Below are 21135 nucleotides of genomic sequence, written 5' to 3' on the forward strand. Positions count from 1 at the left end.
TGTTTAGAGCAAGCACAGTGGCCTGTGAGGTTGTCTGTAACAGCATCTAGAACAATGTAAAACAAATGTTTCTTTTAATTTTTCTTTAGGATGATTACTACCACTCTCAGCTGCCTGCTAAGAATTTTTTAATAAAGCACTTTTCTGGGAAAGTTGGAATTATGCGCAAATGGCTACTCATAGATATACATTATTGCAAAATCTCTACCTCTGTCCTCATAACACTAGTGCAACATCCAATGTTACTTCTGTTGCCTCTAAAATGATCCTTCTATAGTTTATGGCTGCTAGTACTTTATACTACACTGGTGACATGGGCACACATTATTCAAACAGTATTCTGGTAATTCACTACCTATTCATGATATGTATAGTTTCAGCACTTATGACAACTCCTTTAAGCACAGAGAAATTATTATCTAATAAATGTGCCAGGAAGTCCCCTGTAGCTGTTCAGGTCCTCGCAATAGAATCCCAGCTCACTCCCTGTCTAGTTGGGCCCAAGCACAACACTGAACACTTAACACCAATACTCAAAATTTATTCTCCACATAGAAACGGTATGCAGAAAAAAAAAAAATCTTTCCAATCAGGCAGCTAAAACTACTACTCACGGTCTCTCTACCAACAGTACCATGACTTCCTCTTTAGTCTCGTGTTATTTCAAAATATTTCATTAAGTTCGCTTAAAATTGAAGGCTAGTGCTATTTTTATTTGAATACTCATAATACCTGTGAGGAGAACAAAATTTGGATCTAATGCATCTTCATTCTAAAATACAACCTGGCAATGAAATTATAGGATGGCTCAGTTCAGTTGTTGGATGAAATCCAAACCGTCTCTAATGATATTGTTTATGTGCCTAATTTTTTTAAAAAATCCTGTTGTAGATAGCCTTCCTTAAAAAAATCTGAAGAAACTAACAACAATAAATAGACTGGTCCTTACTATTGTTACAACTTCTTTTTGTGAAGGGGCTTCACGAAAGCATATTTAAGTCTGTCTGGAAAATACCACTTCCTAGTGTTTCATTACTGTAACAACTTAATTTATTACATTAATGGACATTCCAAGGTGGAAACAATAAACAAAAGATAAGAAAGGTAACTATTCATCCTTCCCTACTTGAAATATAACACATAGAAATTGGAACAGGACAGAGAAATTAGTAGCTTCCAGCCAACTGTTATTTTTCTGTAGACTGATTAATGAACAATGTCAGTTCATGCATTCAAGACTTGGATGAGGACTGCATTGTTGCCAGTTTCAAGAGGTAGTTGCAGTCTGTGCACAGGGGGACTCTGTACTTCAGAAATGCGTGATCCTGCAAATTATGCCTCGCTTATGTAGAATTTGTCACATACCACCATCATCAGCCGTGACAAATCAGAAGGAAAGGGAATAAAAATTCACTACATAACTCACTTCAATCACATTTAACAGTCATAGTGGCTACAGTTTTTATAGCACAATGCTCAGGACGTTACTGAAAGCTCATTGGCTGTTGAAGATGCACAGAATGAGTCTAAAGAAGACTGGTGTTATTTGTAACACAGACTACAGTGCAAGTACAAACACAGATGGGTGGATTTAGATGCCTGTGCAGCCACGGATGAACAATTGTGGGTCTCTTTGTGGTTTATGTGAGAATACACTTAAACTAGAAAACAAAGAGATGACTCAAAAATAAGACTCAGTATGTATGGATGAAAAAATATTTTTTCTTTGAAAAATACCAATGTAATCTAATAAATACTAAGCTAGTAGCTAATAAACAGCAGTTATGTAATAAAACTGAGGAGGCAGCAGCTTTATCCAAAACAGTGGCTACCTTACTAACTGAACTGATTAAATTTAGGTGGTGTAAGTGTGAATCATGTTAATGAACACATTGACTCCTTCCACACCCCTGAAGGTTCTCGTTCTTGAAGGGATCCACAGAATATGCCCACCAGACTCATCTCCTGATGTAACGGAAAACTTTGGAGAAAACCTCAGTTCACTTGTACATAGTTCCCCAATCATATTGTAATCATTATTGGAGGCTTTAATCATCCAACAATTAATTGAAAAAGTTACAGTTTTGTTAGTAGTGGGCGTGATAACACATCTTGTAAAACATTACTAAATGCCTTCACTGCATACTTCCTCAAATAGATAGTTCAGAACCCCACTCACAATGGAAATATATTGGGTTTATTGGTACCAAATAGACCTGACCTCTTTGAGGATGTGCACATCGAAACTGGTATCAGTGACTATGACGCAGTTGTGGCAACAATGATTACCGAAGTATAAAGTACAACTAAAATGAACAGAAAGATAGATACAAGGATGATTTGAAAAGTTCTCAGAATCACCATGAGAGGTCAGCGCTAGTCCAATGAGTTGTTCGCGTGATATTCATTGGACTGTTGTCTGTAAACACGTGCCACATCAGTGCTCGTGGAAGAGAGCTGTGTCGGTGACGTGGCTCTGTTGTTGTTCCTGGATAGTGATTTGCAAAGATGGAAAAAATCGAGATTCAAGCAGTGATTAAGTACTTCCTAAAGAAAGGTATGAAAGCAAAGGACATTCATGCCGATTTCCAGATTACACTGGAGGACTCTGCTCTTTCATATTCATCTGTTGCCAAGTGGACAAATGAATTTAAATTTGGTTGGGAGAGCTTAGATGATGATCTATGCAGAGGTTGGCCAAGATGTGTCACTCCTCCAGAAATCACTGCAAAAGTGCGCAAAATGGCCATGGTGGATCGCCGATTGAAAGTGCATAAAATTGCTCATGCTTACCAGATGTCATCTGAAAGGGTATATCATATTTTAACTGAAGAACTAGAAATGATAAAATTATCAGCAAGACGGGTGCCATGACTCTTGATGCTGGATGAAAAACGCTCAAGAACGGACGTATCAGAGCAATGTTTGGCCCGTTTTAGTAGAATTGTGCCCACAGATGAAACTTGAATGCACTACTATACCCCAGAGGCAGAAAGACAGTCAAAGCAGTGGAAACATGCTGATTCTCTGTCACCAAAGAAAGCAAAGACAATTCCTTCAGCGGGGAAGGTCATGGCATCAGTGTTCTGGGATGCAAAGGGGATTCTGTTTGTAGATTATCTCCCCACTGGCCAAACCATTACTGGGCAATACTATGCTAACCTCCTGGGCATATTGCAACAAAAGATACATGAAAAAAGGCCAGGTTTAGCCAGGAGGAAAGTCACCTTCTATCAAGACAATGCACGTCCGCACAATGTGCTGTCGCCATGGCAAAATTACATGAACTAACGTATGAATTGTTGCCACACCCACCTTATTCACCTGATATGGCTCTGTCAGACTTCCATCTCTTCCCAAAACTGAAAATTTTTCTTGGTGGACAAAGATTCACTTCAAACGACGAATTGGTTGCCGGAGTTGACAACTATTTTGCAGGCCTAGAGGAAACTCATTTTGAAGATGGGATCAAGGCACTGGAACATCGTTGGACCAAGTACATTAATCTACAAGGAGATTACATTGAAAAATGAAAAAAAAAAAGTTTAAGTGATGTAAGTACTTTTTTTTATTCCATTCTGAGAACTTTTCAAACCACCCTCATATGTTCAGTAAACTACATAAAAAATGTTTAATATCTCAACGAGGAACTTGAAACTTCCAGCACAGGGCAGGAGCATGTAGAGGAACTGTGGTTCCAGTTTAAAAGAATAGTTAACCAAACAATGGATGGGTACACACCCAGTAGACAGTTCATAACAGGAGGGAACCTCCATAGTATACAGTCGCTGTGAAGAAACCTCAAGAGGAACAGAGATTACTGCCTAGTAGGTGTAAAACAAAGTGCTGGACTATGGATAGAGAGATGCTGAATGAAATGCATTTGGCTGTCAAGAGAACAATGCATGATGCCTTTGGTGATTACCGTAGCAGAATATTGTCAAGTGATCTTTCATAGAAACCAAAGAAATTCTGGTTGAATGTAAAGGCTAAAGTGGCACCAAAGTTAGTGTCAAGTCCCTAGTGAATAAGACAGGAACTGAATTTCAGGGTAGCAGAACAAGAGCTGAAATGCTTAACTCCGTTTTCAAATGTTCCTTTACGAAGGATAACCCAGGAGACTTGCCTCAATTTAATCATCAGACCACTGGAAAGTTGGATTAAATAAGTATTAGTGTCAGGGGAAAAAGTCATTAAAATTAAACAGGCCCCAATGGAATCTCTGTCAGCTTCTGTATTTAATTTGCTGCTGAGCTAGCCCCTCTTCTAACTATAATCTATTGTAGATACCTCAAACAGAAAACTGTGCAAAGTAGTTGGAAGAAAGCAAAGGCCACACCCCACTACAGGAGTGGTAGTAGAAGTGATGCACAAAACTACCATCCAGTATCCTTGACATCAGTTTGATGTAGAATCTTAGAACATGTTCTGAGCTCAAACATAATGAGGTATCTTGAACAGAATGACCTCCTCAATGCCAACCATCATGGATTTCGAAACCACTGATCATATGAAACTCAACTCACACTTTTCTCACTTGATATACTGAAAGCTTTGGGTCATGGCATTCAGATAGATACAGTATTTTTTTTAATTCTAAAAAGCATTTGACTCAGTACCACACCTATGCTTATTGTCAAAGTAGCGACATATGCAGTATCAAGTGAAATTTGTGACTGGATTGAGGACTTTTTGATAGGGAGCGCACAGCATGTTATCTTGGCTGGAGAGTCATCGTCAGATGTAGAAGTAACTTCGGGTGTGCCACAGGGAAGTGTATTGTGACTCTTGCTGTTCATGTTCTATATTAATCATCCTTGGAGACAGTATTAATAGTAAAATCAGGTTGTTTGCAGATGATAAAGTTATCTATAATGAAGTGCTATCTGAAAGAAGCCACATAAATACTCAGCCAGATCTTGATAAGATTTCAAAATGGTGCAGAGATTGGCAACTTGCTTTACATGTTCAGATATGTAAAATTTTGTACTTAACAAAATGAAAAAAATTAGTATGCTATTAATATAATACCAATGAGTCACTGTTGGAATCCTTAACTCATATAAATACCTGGGTGTAACACTTCTTAGGAATATGAAATAGGTTCTGTTTGAGGTAATGCAGGTATTAGACTTCGGTTTATTGGTAGAATACTGGGGAAGTGGAATCAATCTACAAAAAACAATACTTACAAATCACTGGCGCAACCAGTTCTAGAATATTGCTCTAGTGTGTGGGAGCCATACCAGATAGGACTAACAGGGGATACCGAATGCATACAGAGAAGGGCAGCACGAATGGTCACAGGTTTGTTTAATCCAAGGGAGAGTGTCACAGAGATACTGAAGGAACTGAACTGGCTCTTGAAGACAGATGTAAACTATACTGAGGAAGTCTATTGACAAAAGTCCAAGAACCAGCTTTAAATAATTACTCTAGGAATATACCCCAACTCCACACATAGGGATCGTGAGGATAAGATTAGAATAATTACTGCACGCACAGAGGCATTCAAACAGTCAGTCTTCCCACACTCCATATGTGAACAGAACAGGAAGAAACCCTAATAACTCGTAAAATTAAACACTTGCCTCCACCTCATGGTGGTTTGCTGAGTATAGATGTAGAATGAACGAATGCTAATGATACCTCTGTGCTGCTGTTGTGTGTTCCCACATGCCATACATTAATCATACTACAGGCAAGTGGCTGACATTTCCCCCTTTTGTGTAATACCTCACAGTTTTCAAGAGAATAACATTGGATCAAGTCAACAATGATCACATCATATCTCCTGCTATACCTGTTTTAAATGTACTTGGCACAACTAAAACCATCATTTGAAGACTACAGGTGAATTTTGTGAAACCTGTCTCAGTACATAATTCTTAGCAACTGTTCAGTCCTAAATTATCCACTACTAACGTGAAATAGTTACGGTCATCATGTTTAAAAGAATTTCCTTGGCTTGTGCTGTCAGTCTTATGGTTAATAAGCATACAACAAATCTTGTCTTACTCTAGTGGACCTTATTCTGTTCTCAATGTAAGTATATAGATTCCAGATTGCAATGGAATGTCATATTCTTGTGCCATCCACAAAATATGATTTAGAAGTTTTTAAACTACTTGTATTGTTTCATTTTTAAGACAATTTTCGAAATGGAACATGACTAGGTTGCACAATACATGATATTCTCCAATTACTCTACGTATATTGTGTAAAACTCGCAGTTATCAGCATTGTCATACCAGCTAATATAAGAAGCACCAGGGCTACTTTCTGTGTGTGGAACAAGCGGTTTTCTCTTCATGTGCTATGGCTGTTTATTTACAAAAGTCACTACTGATTTTAACTTTTGTTCCCACGGAACTATTTGAAATTTCACTACTAAAACTACAGATTTCTTCTCTATTATAGGACCAATAATACACTATTCCGTATCAAAGCTTTCTTTTTATTCACATTATGACCATAATGCACATCACAAAATTAAATACAACATGCAATTGCGATATAAAAATCTCATTCTCCAATTGTTGGAAGACGAATTGTAAGTTACGCCTGTATATTAAATTATTACTTAATTCTTGAGCTGTTTTCAATTTTTCATGTACGCATATATATTAAGTACAATATCTATAGTACAGACTAGGATTTCACATACATTTCATTTCATAATGACATTCACTTCATTATGTACAATTAATTCACAATTCTACTAGGAAAATAGTGAATGTTCATAAAATTGAAAGATAAAAGCACTTGGGTGATGTGTCTGCTTACGAAGTGTGATAAAATTTTACTTTTTTGGACTGTGTCAATGAGCTAAATTGACAAAACTTCCTAACAATTTGGATATGGCCAGTAAATCAAATGGCAATTTTAGTCTTACAATCAGAGTGTCCTCCTCATACAAAACCTACACAATGTCCATAATTCATTGTGCACAGCAAACAGCTATCAAGAACTTGCTTCTGTGCTCTAGTGACTGATCACAATTCTAGTACTAATTACTGAATTTCAAATGCACTCGCAGAGCACTAGATGCCATCTTTCTGCTGTTACTTCGCACATAATAAGTTCTGCATATCAAAATAGACAACTTTGTAGAAAATATGTATTGTAAAAAACCATGGAGGGAATAATTTATGTAATACAATTACACTTAAATCAGAAGACGAGAATACAAAACACATTATAAAGCAGCAGTCTTCCTGTCTACAAATTAGGCGACACCTGAGAACAGGATGCAGCCATCGACCGTGCAGGAAGGTTCAAGCAGACCTCACGGAGAGAGGAGTAGCAGACGGAGGCCTGTGCCGACAAGCGGCGAGGCGCGCCATCACAAAGACACAAGCTTTGCAGGAACAGCATCTGGAGAAGCTAAGTCGGCACTGTTGCGTTGCTGGCTTGAGCAAGAGGGAATGAGAGGCGCTGACACAGGCGTGAGGCCGGTTCCCCCTTCCATAAGAGAATCAAAGTTGAATGGCATTCCAGCTGAAGGTGTAGTGACAGGAACACCTGCGACCTCAGACACAGATGCTGCCACTTTCAGTGTCCCAGCAGCGGGGGTGAAAGCGGCCGCTACAGGCAATGAGTTTGGCCTCGGCGGCTTGGCTACACCACCGGTACCTGCAACAGGCCCCGGCAGTGACGGTTCTGGTGCTAATCGTTTGGCTGGAGGTGGTCCGTGAGGATCCTCATCCGTTTCACGTTTCACGCACATCTCCTCACTGACTGATGTCGGCGGACGATAATCGAACGGCTTGACATCGAGAGGTGAGCACGATCCAGCGGTTCCATTCAGTCGGCAGTGTCTCTGGTGAGCTTCCAATAAGAACTCTAAGTCTTCTTTCTGTTGCGTAAGTTGCTGAATTTCCAATTGTAAACCTTGTTTCTTCTGCTCCAACCCCTCTGTTTCCTGTAAGAAGAGAAAGACACATTTTACATCTTTGTTCCACATTTTATGAAAAGAAAAGATAATACACTTGAAATAAAAACTTATTATAAACTTCATTTAGTTTAAGGAGTTTTGCTTAAGAGCTGTTACATGAAGTAAGAAAACAGGGTTTCTTAAATTGAGGGGAAGAAAGTACCTGCAATAAAGCATTTGTATGATCCAGTCTCCTCTTTCGGCACCTGGCAGCAGCCATTTTGTTTCTTTCACGCCTCACACGTCTTCTCTCCTCCTCCTCAGGCGAAATCTAGAAAAGGAAGGATTAACATTAGCATTTCTTTTAACAAATTGATGGCTGTCTTATGTCTTTTGGAGTTAATACACCATATTTTTGTGCAACTTTATTTGAATATTTTTTTGTTAGCTTAATGTGCATGTCAAGAGATGAAAACACTAACTCCAGTATTCTTCGTCGGCCGCCGCCCGCCTACGTTGCGACGTGGAGCTGCAGTAACATTAGCAGCAGTGACTGGAATTGTAGCAGTGGTGGCCACTGTTGTTGGTAATACTGAAGCAGTTGTAACAACAGTGGGACGAGCAGCTTGTTGACCCACATCTGCTTGCCATGCGGGTTTGCTTTCCAAGAGACTCATGTACGTGCCGCCAACTAAAGTTAAAAAAATTAAAATACAAATAAGTCTTAAAAAGTAATTTCACAGTTTCAGTAAAATGGAATACAAAATTTCTGAGTCATCAAATATTAGTAATATTCTGTAGAAAATTACAACTGTCTATAGATAGAAGAAAGACACAGTAGTGAGCACTCTCAGAGATCTTACTTTTGAAAGAAATTAAAAGGAGACTGATGGCAATACAGACAAATTAAGGATGCACAAAAATCAATGCACTGAATTGCATAATTTGAAATATCTGATTAATCAACTGCAGTGTAATGATACTGAAGGAGATCCCTATTCATGGCAACTGCAGTATAATGATAGTGAAGAAGAGCCCTGTTCATGGAATGCAGTACATTGCATTATATGAAAAAGAAGCAAAACTGTGTAGTAAAGAAACATTTAGCAATGCTTGACACTTTTAGTCTATTAAAATGTGAAACTTCCTGGTAGATTAAAACTGTCTGCCAGACCGAGATTCGATCTTGTGACCTTTGCCTTTTGCAGGCAAGTGCTCTACCAACTGAGCTACCCCATCCTCACAGCTTTAATCCTGCCAGTACCTCATCTCCTCTGCAGAGTGACAATTTCATTCTAGAATTAAAATTTGAATGTTCGTGATGACAAGCAATGAGATTAGAATCTAGTACCATTGAAAGTTAAAGAAATTAACAGAAAAATGCACAGAACTGTCAAATTTGCCTAAAATATTATTAACTTTCACTTATAAGTCCAAAACTATAACATTAAAATAGTACAATATTTCTAATTTACACACCTTGTGATACTGGCTGCACAACGGGAGGGACGAAGCCAGCCTCGTTTTGATGAGAGCTGACCTCACACTCCAGATCAATCAATGTTTGTTCAATATTACGTAGTGTGGTGGGAGTCAGTGTAGCTGTAGTTCTTGTAGGTACACCAGAGTTCAGGCCATCCAGAGTGACAAACTGGAAAGAGGAAAAGTTACTGTCAGTAACACGTTTTGAAACCGTTTAATAAAGATTTATGTTGCAGTGAAAGTAAATTGGAAAACAGTATGTTACATTCTCTGCTGCGGTACAAAGCGAAAGGGTTTTCAATTGTCATTTGACGAAATGGGGTTTCAGTACAACATTCAACCGAAACTGTCAGGAAAGAACATCAATAATTATCACAGCAACCTGCTTTACCCAAAAAGAATGCAGTTCACGTACGGGAAAATTTAACTAGTGTTATTTTTGGCTCAATGAATCAGATCAGATACCTTTTCCAGTACCAAGTCTCAGTTTATTGTCATTATGTGACCACGCTGCCAATGACGCAGTAAATGGATGAGAAAAGCAGCTTTTCTCATGCACAACGGGCGATTACGCATCTTTTTTCGCGATGGGTACTATGACGTAGGCTTTACCTGCTGAAACCACAACTCCGGCGGGATGAGGCTGCTCAAATCTATCGGCTCCATTTCGGCGTGTTTTTTTCGAATGTATCCCGTCAGATCGATCGTATAGCTCCTTCCCTCGTATCGTAGGCCGAAGAAAGGAGATCGTTCGTTCGAGTACGGAGGGCGGCGCGGACCCGTGCTCTCGTTGCGCCGAGTGGCCGCCTAACTGCGGCTGTTTTTAACTCTTGCCCGCCCGCTGCTGAATTTTCTTCTCTCCCTACTGCCCGACGCCACCAGCACCACAGTTTTGGCACTTCGCCGAAGCCAGGGCTACCCAAAAGCATCTCACAGTACGAATAACTACTGGAAGACGCTCATGCCCGACAACTGGCTGAAGAAACTGCAGCTTTTTTCTTGATATCACCGAGAGCCAGTATGATCCGAACCACTAATACTCATTTTTTTCTATTATCCTGAAACTATTTTTTTCAAGTAACAATACAGACATTTACGTACACAGACTTTTACTTAGAAGCTGTTGTGGAACTTTCTTAGCCCAACGTGGGGCATTCTGGAAGGTGAGTCAAAGATGCGCGTTGTGGATTTCCTCGGAGTGCAGGCTGCGGCATGTCCGGTCCGGAAATTCCTTCTGCCGCCCACTACGTCGCTACCTTCTGGGCGTCACTCTCGAGCACCACACATCAAGGCTAATACGGAGCCGCGTTTGCACACTATCTTCAGATATGTTACTTAATCAACTATGAGGAACATTTTCCGAAGACCAGTCTCCATTTCTCGAATGTCTGCGACGGAAAGACCATATAAAGATAAAATTTAATGGACCACTTTTAATATTAGGTCACTAATCATCTCGAGTATTTGTACATATTCCTATCTGCGTGGCAGGAATTATTAACGATTTTTGGGTCTTATCCTATACTCGATTTCAGTCTGAAAACATCAGAATACGCGAAAATATCAGGGTCCGGCAGCACGAAGCTGAAGCATGGCAGGTTCACCACTCCTCTCTCCATGGAACGTGAAGCTAACGTTTTAAGAAATTGCTGTTTCACGAACGCCTTAGTTTTGACACACGTTGTACTGACAAAGAGACGTTGCCTGTCATTAAAATGTCAGACTGGAACAATAGGCCTGTTTCTTGCTGATGACGAAAAATATCTGGAGCACACTGCGCTGATAATCTGAGGATGCGCTGGGATACACCTTGTAAATCTGCCATTCCTAGAAACGACAGTTAAAGAACACCATGACCAAAAGAACAAACACCACCCGTAATACGGTAGGAAGCTTTCATTTTACTTGGATGATGCTACATGATAGTCAAGTTTCCATATTTGTGCGATTTCATAAGAAGCGTAAACTTTTGAAAAACGTAACTTACATTTTACATTTAAAAAAGTACAGTGTCAGAACAATCAAAAGCGCGATGTCGGGAACTCACCACTTTATTCTATGGGTTTGGAATGCTAGCACAGCACACAAAGAACTGTCCAGATGGACAATGGCTGGAACACATATCTCTTTCACGTGACAACTCGGTCATGTGACTGCCGTCTGGACCTCTGGCACCGCCCTTACTGCCAGACCAACTTGCGCAAGAGGAAACTCCACGCCTTATTTGCCGTTGCTGTATTGCTCATATATGGCAATAACTATCGCAGTTTGGAATACTACCGAAATCTCAAATATCACTCTTTGCTTTACGTACTCTACAACACGATAATGCAAAATCGGTTACTTTAATCATGAAGGTAAGTAAACTAAAGGAGTTGGTGCGAATTAGTATTAACTTTACTATCTAGTTACAAGAAAGGCAGATTTCTATAGCGTCCAAAATCTTCATTTCATTTCGTTCTCTATTGCTACAGTGCGAGGTAATGACTTGGCAACGCCGTGCTCTCTCCAAGAAACGCATGACGTCATTCTGACGTCACAACAATTCAGGCCCTGAAATGCCACCTGACTGACGCAATGCAACGAATAACGATGCGTGTGCAGGATTTCGCATCAAATTTCTGAAATTATGTCGTCTGACATTGGACATCCGTAGGTACATCATAACAACCGTTTGGCACTAAACGGGCTGCTAAAATCAGAGGGCACATGTCGAATAACAGAGAAAAAAATTAACGTATATTCCCTGAATTGCAAATTTTTATGGAACGCAGATAAACAGTAACCACTACATGGCACAGTACGAATTGGAGAAATAGCAAGGGTTGCAGTAACGCACATGAGCAAGAATGCTTCGGCGAGATTACTTCAATATCATTGTACACCAATATCGCTGCACATTGTTGTTGGCTTTTAGAATAACTATATGCGATGTGTGTGTGACAGATTAAGACTGACGCAATTATCAAAAAAGTTTCGGAAAAATACAATATAGTCTTCGGTATGACTTAGCACCTAATCGTTCTACGTACCATTCGTTGTTTATCGCTGTTGCGACTCCAATCAGAGTACATAGTCAGCAATTGATCGTCCTCTCTGTCCAGCACTTGAGAACTCAAAGGTACCAGCTGAGGCATCAAATCCAAATTCATAAGGTCCAACGGGAGACGAAAAAGCTGAACGCTGCGAGCACTTCGCGACACAACCTCACTCGGCCTCTCTCCACGAGCGACTAACAGCCGTTCGGCGCGCGCCGTCACTTTTACAAGGTCGGCGCGCGGCGGCTGACGTCATGCGGCGTTGCTAGTTCGCGGAACTCCACTATCTCGCCTTCCGCAGGACAAAGTGCCCGCTGCCGCTTCTCGGTAGCGAACCCGCCACCTGTGCTAGGTCCTTCGCTTTACTGGCGTTTTGACATACTTTCTTCCGGGCGATGGTCGAACGCATTAACTGGCATAATACCAAATTCAAACACCGTTCACAAATACAAATTCTAGAACGTTCTCTCAGGAATCAATTTTGCTAACTACGTTAGATTCTTTTGACACTGAAACTGCCTAAAAAAATGAAACTTTATCAAAGAACATTGGTAAGTCCGGTTTTAAGTGGCCTGCACACATCCAACGTTTGTTGACAATTGCATTATTAGTTTATCGAATCTTCGATATATGATATCGAAGGTCAAGACGTCGAATTACAGAAAAAAACGTGTGCCGCAATATGTTACCTATAGCTGGTAAGAAACCACGAACTGAGGAAATAGGACCGAGAACGCCTTAAAAGAAGAAACGACTTGTCGCATGATAATTTGCTAACTACAATCAGAACCACGCATCCGAAAAATTTCATAAACTATTTCCGGATGAGTCTTACATCGTACTACGAATTACTAATGTTGATACGACATAAAATACCGAAGCAAAATACATTGCTGAGAGAGAAAATTGCGCTCAGAGAGAAATTGAGAATACCGTAACAGATTTCTACCGATAGGCAGGTCATTCGAATGCTTGAAGCTAAGTGCTGTATTATCAGCACACGCAATCAACAAAATTGTAGAAACTTGTGAAGCAATTACACCTGCTCCGGAAAGATAAATTCTTACGAATTGTGATAATTTAGTGAGACACATACACTTTGCACACTTCTTACCAGTCACTGCATGTACACGGCGTACCATTCAAGCTAGAGGCGTTTTTCCACACACCTCTGTAATTGAACAAGCTAGTACTTAGTTTTCAAATTAATAAAAAAAAACAATGTCATAGTGAACCCTCCTGTGGCTATACGAAAGTCGTGAATACAATGACAGCTACTGCTTAACCCCGTAAAACTGTTTTGTGTGCTTGCTTAATAGGCTTATTTTTCAAAGACGGCATATTTTTAATATTTGTTTATATATTCCTATGAAGACTGACCCCACAGTGATTGCTATAGTGCTCGATAAATTCAACCAACATTTATTTGGTCATAAAATGAATTGTAAAGGCGTGAATATCTATTAAAGGAAACAAAGACGAACTGAAGAACATTAACGCTACACGCAAACACTACTTGGCTAGTCAATGAAGCTATGTCAAAAACCCGAACGGCAACCCGTCAATGACCTCACATGCTCACTACGCACTGACAATTCTAGTACATACATGTTATAAAATGTATATCTATGTATGTACATTGCATATCTCCTCCTACACCACCGGTTCAATGTCAACCAAACTTGGAACACACATCACTGTCTAGAAAGAATCACTGTGGAGGGGGCGGTAAGAACAACCCAAACTATCAAAAAGGTGTGTGGGGTGAAAAATAGTGCGCGAATATCCAATCTTTATTCAACCAGTATTTGAGAATGAAAGCACTTAGTGACTTGCAACGAACTTTACACATCATGTCAAACCTTTACGGGTCTTTTTTCTCGCTGACATGCCTCCACAAAATTATACAAGTAAAATACGTTTATCGCTTTCTGCGTTTTCACTTTCATGCAGTAGAACTGCTGCATCAAGTTTGACGTTTTAATTTATTACTACTTTAAGAGTAACTGTCTTTCTGACTCATTTTGCAGACAGTGTTCATAGATACCAATGAATGTACTTAAATTTATATCATTGTACGAATAATTGTTCAGGAGATACGATATTATAAAAATTGAGCTACATGAAAACTAAACTGTAGGATGACATTCTCTAGAGATACAGCTGAAATATGTGTACTAATATGTGTGAAATGTGTTAAATATATGTGACTTGTGGATATTCTGGCAAAGCTGCAGGTAAAAAGCTCCTCCTGAACCCCTGGATCGATTTCGACCACACTTGGTACACGCATTACTCACTATCTGTAAAGAAATACTGTGGAGGTAAGAACTATCAGCCTGCTACTGGAGTTGGGGGGATAACTGGGTGATAGTGAAAGAAGGTGGTGAGAAGGAGATGGTCAGAGGGGGGGAGGAAGAGGTGGTCATAGAGAGCAACAGGAGGAAATGGACAGAGAAAAGGAAGAGTAAGAGAGAAGGGAGGAGTAGATTGACCTAGAGGGGTTGAAGAGGAGATGACTAACACCGGGTATTTGGCTAGTTGTGAGAATAATCTGGGTGTCATAAAAACTGTTCATCAATATTTCTGATACTGATAACATGTCAATAGGCACTGTCAGACAGTCAGTGTATCGATGGTTCTACAATACTACTACATGTGTGAGGACCTCTGATATATTGACAGATAACTGGAGACACATCCATAAACGTTAAAGTAAAAGAAACTGCAGCAAAACCAAATGAAAATCTGTTCCTTGAGACTACCATCGTCTGAAATACGCACATATTCATAGAAAATTAAATATGCTGTCTGTAAACTGAAACCGATTTGTGCAGTACTTTAAAAATGACTTTTCTCACAGTGTTTCTATCGCAACAGTACTCGTTTGCAAGTATGAACAATTCCACATCTATTATGTATTTTGCAGATTCGTTTGTACGACATTGGATGTACCAGGAAATATTCAGCGTAAGAATCTGCACCTTATCTGACGTCTTTTATGGATGGGTTCTGCCCTTTGACATTCGCTGGTTATGCAACGCTTGTCTTTGCCTGTGTATCTCGATATATTGACAGACCTAAAACGTACATTTGCACAACACATTCTTGCATGCCCAGTGTTTTGGCCAGTTCGCAAGCGGAAACTATTATACGCCGTTCCACAGTAGCTATCAATATGCTACGGTACGTGATTTATATTATAATGAAAAGATTATTTGCTACATTTTAACGTGAAAATTCACCATTAGTTAGATGTTTCCAATATTTTATCTTTTTGTTTTCGTGTATAGTCTACAACAGTATACGTATGACCACTTAAATGTAACAAGTTTTAAATATTTTTATCAACGTATTACCTGGTTCTTTATAACTAGGTTTCCTTGCACTCAATTTTCCGCCAGTACTTGTAGTGATTTTTCGGTACTTATGATAGTCCCTTTTCAGTGTTCTAATTTAATCTCAATATACCGGGTGATCAAAAAGTCAGTATAAATTTGAAAACTGAATAAATCACGGAATAATGTAGATAGAAAGGTACAAATTGACACACATGCTTGGAATGACATGGGGTTTTATTAGAACCAAAAAAATACAACAGTTCAAAAAATGTCCGACAGATGGCGCTTCATCTGATCAGAACAGCAATAATTAGCATAACAAAGTAAGACAAAGCAAAGATGATGTTCTTTACAGGAAATGCTCAGTATGTCCACCATCATTCCTCAACAATAACTGTAGTCGAGGAATAATGTTGTGAACAGCACTGTAAAGCATGTCGGCGTTATGGTGAGGCATTGGCGTCGAATGTTGTCTTTCAGCATCCCCAGAGATGTCGGTCGATCACGATACACTTGCGACTTCGGGTAACCCCAAAGCCAATAATCGCACGGACTGAGGTCTGGGGACCTGGGAGGCCAAGCATGACGAAAGTGGCGGCTGAGCACACGATCATCATGAAACGACGCGCGCAAGAGATCTTTCACGCGTCTAGCAATATGGTTGGTTCTAATAAAACCCCATGTCATTCCACGCATGTGTGTCAATTTTTACCTCTCTATCTACATTACTGCGTGGTTTATTAAGTTTTCAAATTTATACTGAATTTTTGATCACCCAGTACATGATAGATATGTACTCACTAGCTCCATACCACAGTGTTACTCGCGGTTGAACAGCTGGTTATACACAAAAAGGTCTGCTTATGTACTTATCCCAATGTTCAATTAGTCCTCCCCTCCTCCCCCCTCCCCCTGTCCATCTCCGCACCCCTCTCTGTCCACCTCCTCCAACACCCCCCCCCCCCCCCCCCCCGCATTCACTATCGACTCCTGTCCCCCTCTCCACCTCCTTCTTGCCCCCTTCCTGTCCATCTCCTCCCTTCCTACACATCTGTGTCCACCCCAACAGGAAGCTCGTGGCTCTTATCCCCACAGTATTTCTGTCCACATCGTAACTAATGTGTGTACCAAATTTAGTGGAAATCCTTTCGCGTGTATCACTAGCGAATTTTGCTACACAGTTTCATTTTTACACAGCTCACTGTTTATGACATCGGTATCTCCTGAACTGTGTATCGTATAATGTTATAATTTTGCTGGTACATTTAGTGGTACGTGTGAACACTGTCTTCAAAATGTGTTGTGATTGCAGTTAGCAGTAAAGAATTAATAAATTAAAGCGTCATGCTTCACACAGCAGGTTTTACTGCATGAAATGCAGTAAGCGATAAACTTTTCTCCCTTAGTCACTTTGTGGGGGTTGTCAGCGAGAAAAACTTGCGTAAAGGTTTGAAATTATGCGTAGAGTTTGTTGCAAGTCAAGTCACTAAGTGCTCTCATTCTGAAATAATGGACGAATAATGTATGGGTATTTGCGCGTCGTGGACTACACTTCTCTTTCACCCCAATCCCTTTGACAAGAAGGTACATAGAGTAGTCAGAAACAGTCTGAAAACTTTGTAAGGATGTTACAAGGTAGTGTGTGCTGAGAAATAATAGTTAAAAAAATTTGATACGTTGCGCAATTGCCGAGTTAGTTAGCATTTATCCAATCGGGCCGTTTCGTTTCGCGCACAAATTCAAGCGACCCGTCACATACAATTAGTGTTCTCATAGCGTAGAGGATAGCACACGACACTGCTTAGCCTTTGGCTAAGGTTTGAACCTTATTATCAACCCATGTCCAATTTTGTACTGCTCTCTTGTTCGGTTTTAGGAAATCAAACGAAAAACGCGTTTGGCGAACACAGTCTCTGGCGGGCCGCTTGAATTTGCGAGCGCAACAGCCTGATTGGCTAACTTCAACGTTGATTAACTCGGAAACGGCGCATCGTATTATTTCTCAGCACAACCTATTCTGCAACTGGGTTCAAATGGCTCTGAGCACTATGGGACTCAACATCTGAGGTCATCAGTGCCCTAGAACTCAGAACTACTTAAACCTAACTAACCTAAGGACATCACACACATCCATGCCCGAGGCAGGATTCGAACCTGCGACCGTAGCAGTCTCGCGGTTCCGGACTGAAGTGCCTAGAACCGCACGCCCACCGCGGCCGGCATTCTGCAACTCCCATAAAGTTTTGCAGCCCGCTACTGGTAACTTTGTAAACATTTTGGTAGCCTACTTGTTAATTCAAGGTATAAGCAACCGCCACTCACAATTTCATCCAAATACGACCAGCCGTTTCGGCGTGAAGGAGTAATAAACATTATATCTCTCTCTCTCTCTCTCTCTCTCTCTCTCTCTCACACACACACACACACACACACACACACACACACACACAAACTTTAGTAAACATCGAAAAGAGGTTTTGCATCACCCCGGTTCCCAGAACTCCTAACGATAGACGTTGTTATGGATATTGTAACACAGACACAGTCCCTTCGACTGTTCAGAGATGTCATTAAACGCGCCCATAGATGTAAACAACGATGCATGAGCAGCATCTATTAGACGGAGGGCGTCCGACAGCCGATCAGTTCCAGTCATTCCACCAGGAAGGAGGTACACGGCTCGTGTTGTCTATAGTTCAACCATGCCTAGATGGTCAATATCGCGGTTCGATCGCATCCGCATTGATACTTTGTCCAGGAAGGGCTCTCAACAAATGAAGTGCGTCTCGGAGTGAACCAAACTAACAACTTAGTACGAGAGTGAGTCAAATGAAAACCTTACATATTTTTTTAAAATTATTTATTGTGCAGAAGTGGTACAAAGCTGTATCACTTTTCAACATAATCTCCCCCACGCTCAATGCAAGTCCTCCAGCGCTTACAAGTGCATAAATTACTTTAGAAAAAAATTCTTTTGGTAGTCCGCGCAACCACTCATGCACCGCGAGGCGTACCTCTTCATCAGAACGGAACTTCTTTCCTCCCATTGCGTCTTTGAGTGGTCCAAACATACGGAAATCACTTGGGGCAAGGTCTGGTGAGTATGGTGGATGAGGAAGACACTCAAAATGCAGGTCTGTCGTTGTTGCAATTGTTGCACGGGCAGTGTGGGGCCTTGCACTGTCATGTTGCAAAAGGACACCTGCTGACAGCAATCCACGTCGCTTTGATTTGATTGCAGGCGCATATGATTTTTTAGGAGATCTGTGTATGATGCACTGGTGACAGTAGCCCCTCTAGGCATGTAATGCTCGAAAATGACGCCTTTTTCGTCCCAAAAGAGAATCAGCATAACCTTCCCTGCTGATGGTTCTGTTCGAAACTTCTTTGGTTTCGGTAATGAGGAATGGCGCCATTCCTTGCTCGCTCTCTTCGTTTCCGGTTGGTAGAAGTGAACCCAGGTTTCGTCCCCAGTAACGATTCTTCTAAGGAAGCCATCACCTTCTCGTTCAAAGCGCCGAAGAAGTTCTTCACAAGCATCAACACGTCGTTCTCTCATTTCAGGAGTCAGCTGCCGTGGCACCCATCTTGCAGACACTTTGTGAAACTGGAGCACATCATGCACAATGTTGTGTACTGACCCATGACTACTCTGTAAACATGCTGCAACGTCATTCAGTGTCACTCGGCGGTTTTCCTTCACTATGGCTTCAACTGCTGCAATGTTCTCCCACTCCATTCGTAGACTTGCTGCTGTGACAAACATGCATCACCGTACTGAACCTTCATTTGTCGATGAATTTCAATGGGTTTCACACCTTCACTACGCAAAAACCGAATAACAGAAGGCTGTTCTTCCCTGGTGCAAGTCGCAAGTGAGGCGGCCATCTTTATACTGATATTGCGACGGTATGTGTGCATCTGCACTATACTGCCACCTACAGGCCATTCTGCACGCTGTTTGTAGCACGCTTACCAACTTACAGGATAACGGCGCGAAATTTCGATTTGTTATTACAAATTTAAGGTTTTCATATGACTCACCCTCGTACATGGAGGCGATACAGAGAGACGGAACTGTCGATGACATGCCTCGCTCAGGCCGCCAAAGGGCTACTACTGCAGTGGATGACCGCTACATACGGATTATGGCTCGGAGGAACCCTGACAGCAACGCCATCATGTTGAATAATGCTTTTCGTGCAGACACAGAACGTCGTGTTACGACTCAATCTGTGCGCAACAGGCTGCATGATGCGCAACTTCACCCTCAACCTCCACTGCGAGGACCCTCTTTGTTTCTCGCTCTCTTAACCGATGTCTGTCGCATATGCCTTCAACCAGACAATCGTCGGTAACGTGTTTGGAGGCAACCTGGTCAGACTGAACGCCTTAGACACACTGTCCTACGAGTGCAGAAAGGTGGAGGTTCCCTGCTGTTTTGGGGTGGCATTATGTGGGGCCGACGTACGCTGCTGGTGGTCATGGAAGGTGCCGTAACGGCTGTACGATATGTGAATGCCATCCTCCGACCGATAGTGCAACCTTATCGGCAGCATATTGGCGAGGAATTCGTCTTCATGGACGACAATTCACGCCCCCGTCGTGCACATCTTGTGAATGACTTCCTTCAGGGTAACGACATCGCTCGACTAGAGTGGCCAGCATGTTCTCCAGACATGAACCCTAACGAACATGCCTGGGGTAGACTGAAAAAGGCTGTTTATGGGCGACGTGATCCACCAACCACTCTGAGGGATCTACGCCGAATCGCCATTGAGGAGTGGGAAATCTGGACCAAAGTGCCTTGATGAACTTGTGAATAGTATGCCACGACGAATACGGGCATGCATCAATGCAAGAGGACGTGCTAATGGGTATTAGAGGTACCAGTGTGTACAACAATCTGGACCACCACCTCTGAAGGCCTCGTTGGATGGTGGTACACATGCAGTGTGTGGTTTTCATGAGCAATAAAAAGGGCGGAAATTATGTTTATGTTGATCTCTATTCCAATTTTCTATACAGGTTACGAAACCCTCGGAACCGAGGTGACGCAAAACCTTTTTTCAATGTGAGTACAAGATTATTCGCTGACGATAGAGTAGTAATAGCTGATAGTGTGAAATCCTTTCAAAGATCCATGCAAGTTATTAACCTTATAATTAAATTAATAATTTTAACATCACTACTATCGAGACCAAAGCCGTGGCGTTTAAAGGACTAGAATCTACTAGGTGTAAAATACTGTCTCGCGCTGGAACTAAACTGCAGTGCTACTGGCAGCCTCTCGAGCGTTACGTAATATTGGAACGAGAGAGTGTCATGTTACTTCAGAGATAAGCCTCTAGGTTGCGCACTGGAAGAGGCGCACTGTTTACGTATCTACTTTTTTATG

General features: G+C 41.2%; 1 protein-coding gene across 3 annotated transcripts in view; it reads right to left on the minus strand.

Annotated features, from left to right (window-relative positions):
* Positions 1–6436: 6436 nt before the first annotated feature.
* Positions 6437–21135, minus strand: part of LOC126471141 (transcription factor kayak) — a 115093-nt gene continuing 100394 nt past the window's right edge. Inside the window, exons 1-5 of one of the 3 annotated variants that reach the window (XM_050099242.1) lie at positions 12391–12581; positions 9356–9527; positions 8359–8567; positions 8100–8207; positions 6437–7924 (exon numbers count right to left, since the gene is read on the minus strand). In XM_050099242.1, coding sequence (XP_049955199.1) covers positions 7346–7924; positions 8100–8207; positions 8359–8567; positions 9356–9527; positions 12391–12510 — 1188 coding nt within the window. In that variant the 5' untranslated portion in view covers positions 12511–12581 and the 3' untranslated portion in view covers positions 6437–7345. Of the gene's footprint in view, positions 7925–8099; positions 8208–8358; positions 8568–9355; positions 9528–9970; positions 10190–12390; positions 12582–21135 lie in introns of those variants that run through there. The other 2 variants (XM_050099255.1, XM_050099247.1) reach the window with 2 other exon arrangements.

Source organism: Schistocerca serialis, chromosome 1 (genome assembly GCF_023864345.2).
Source record: "Schistocerca serialis cubense isolate TAMUIC-IGC-003099 chromosome 1, iqSchSeri2.2, whole genome shotgun sequence".
NCBI classification, from domain to species: Eukaryota; Metazoa; Arthropoda; class Insecta; order Orthoptera; family Acrididae; genus Schistocerca; species Schistocerca serialis.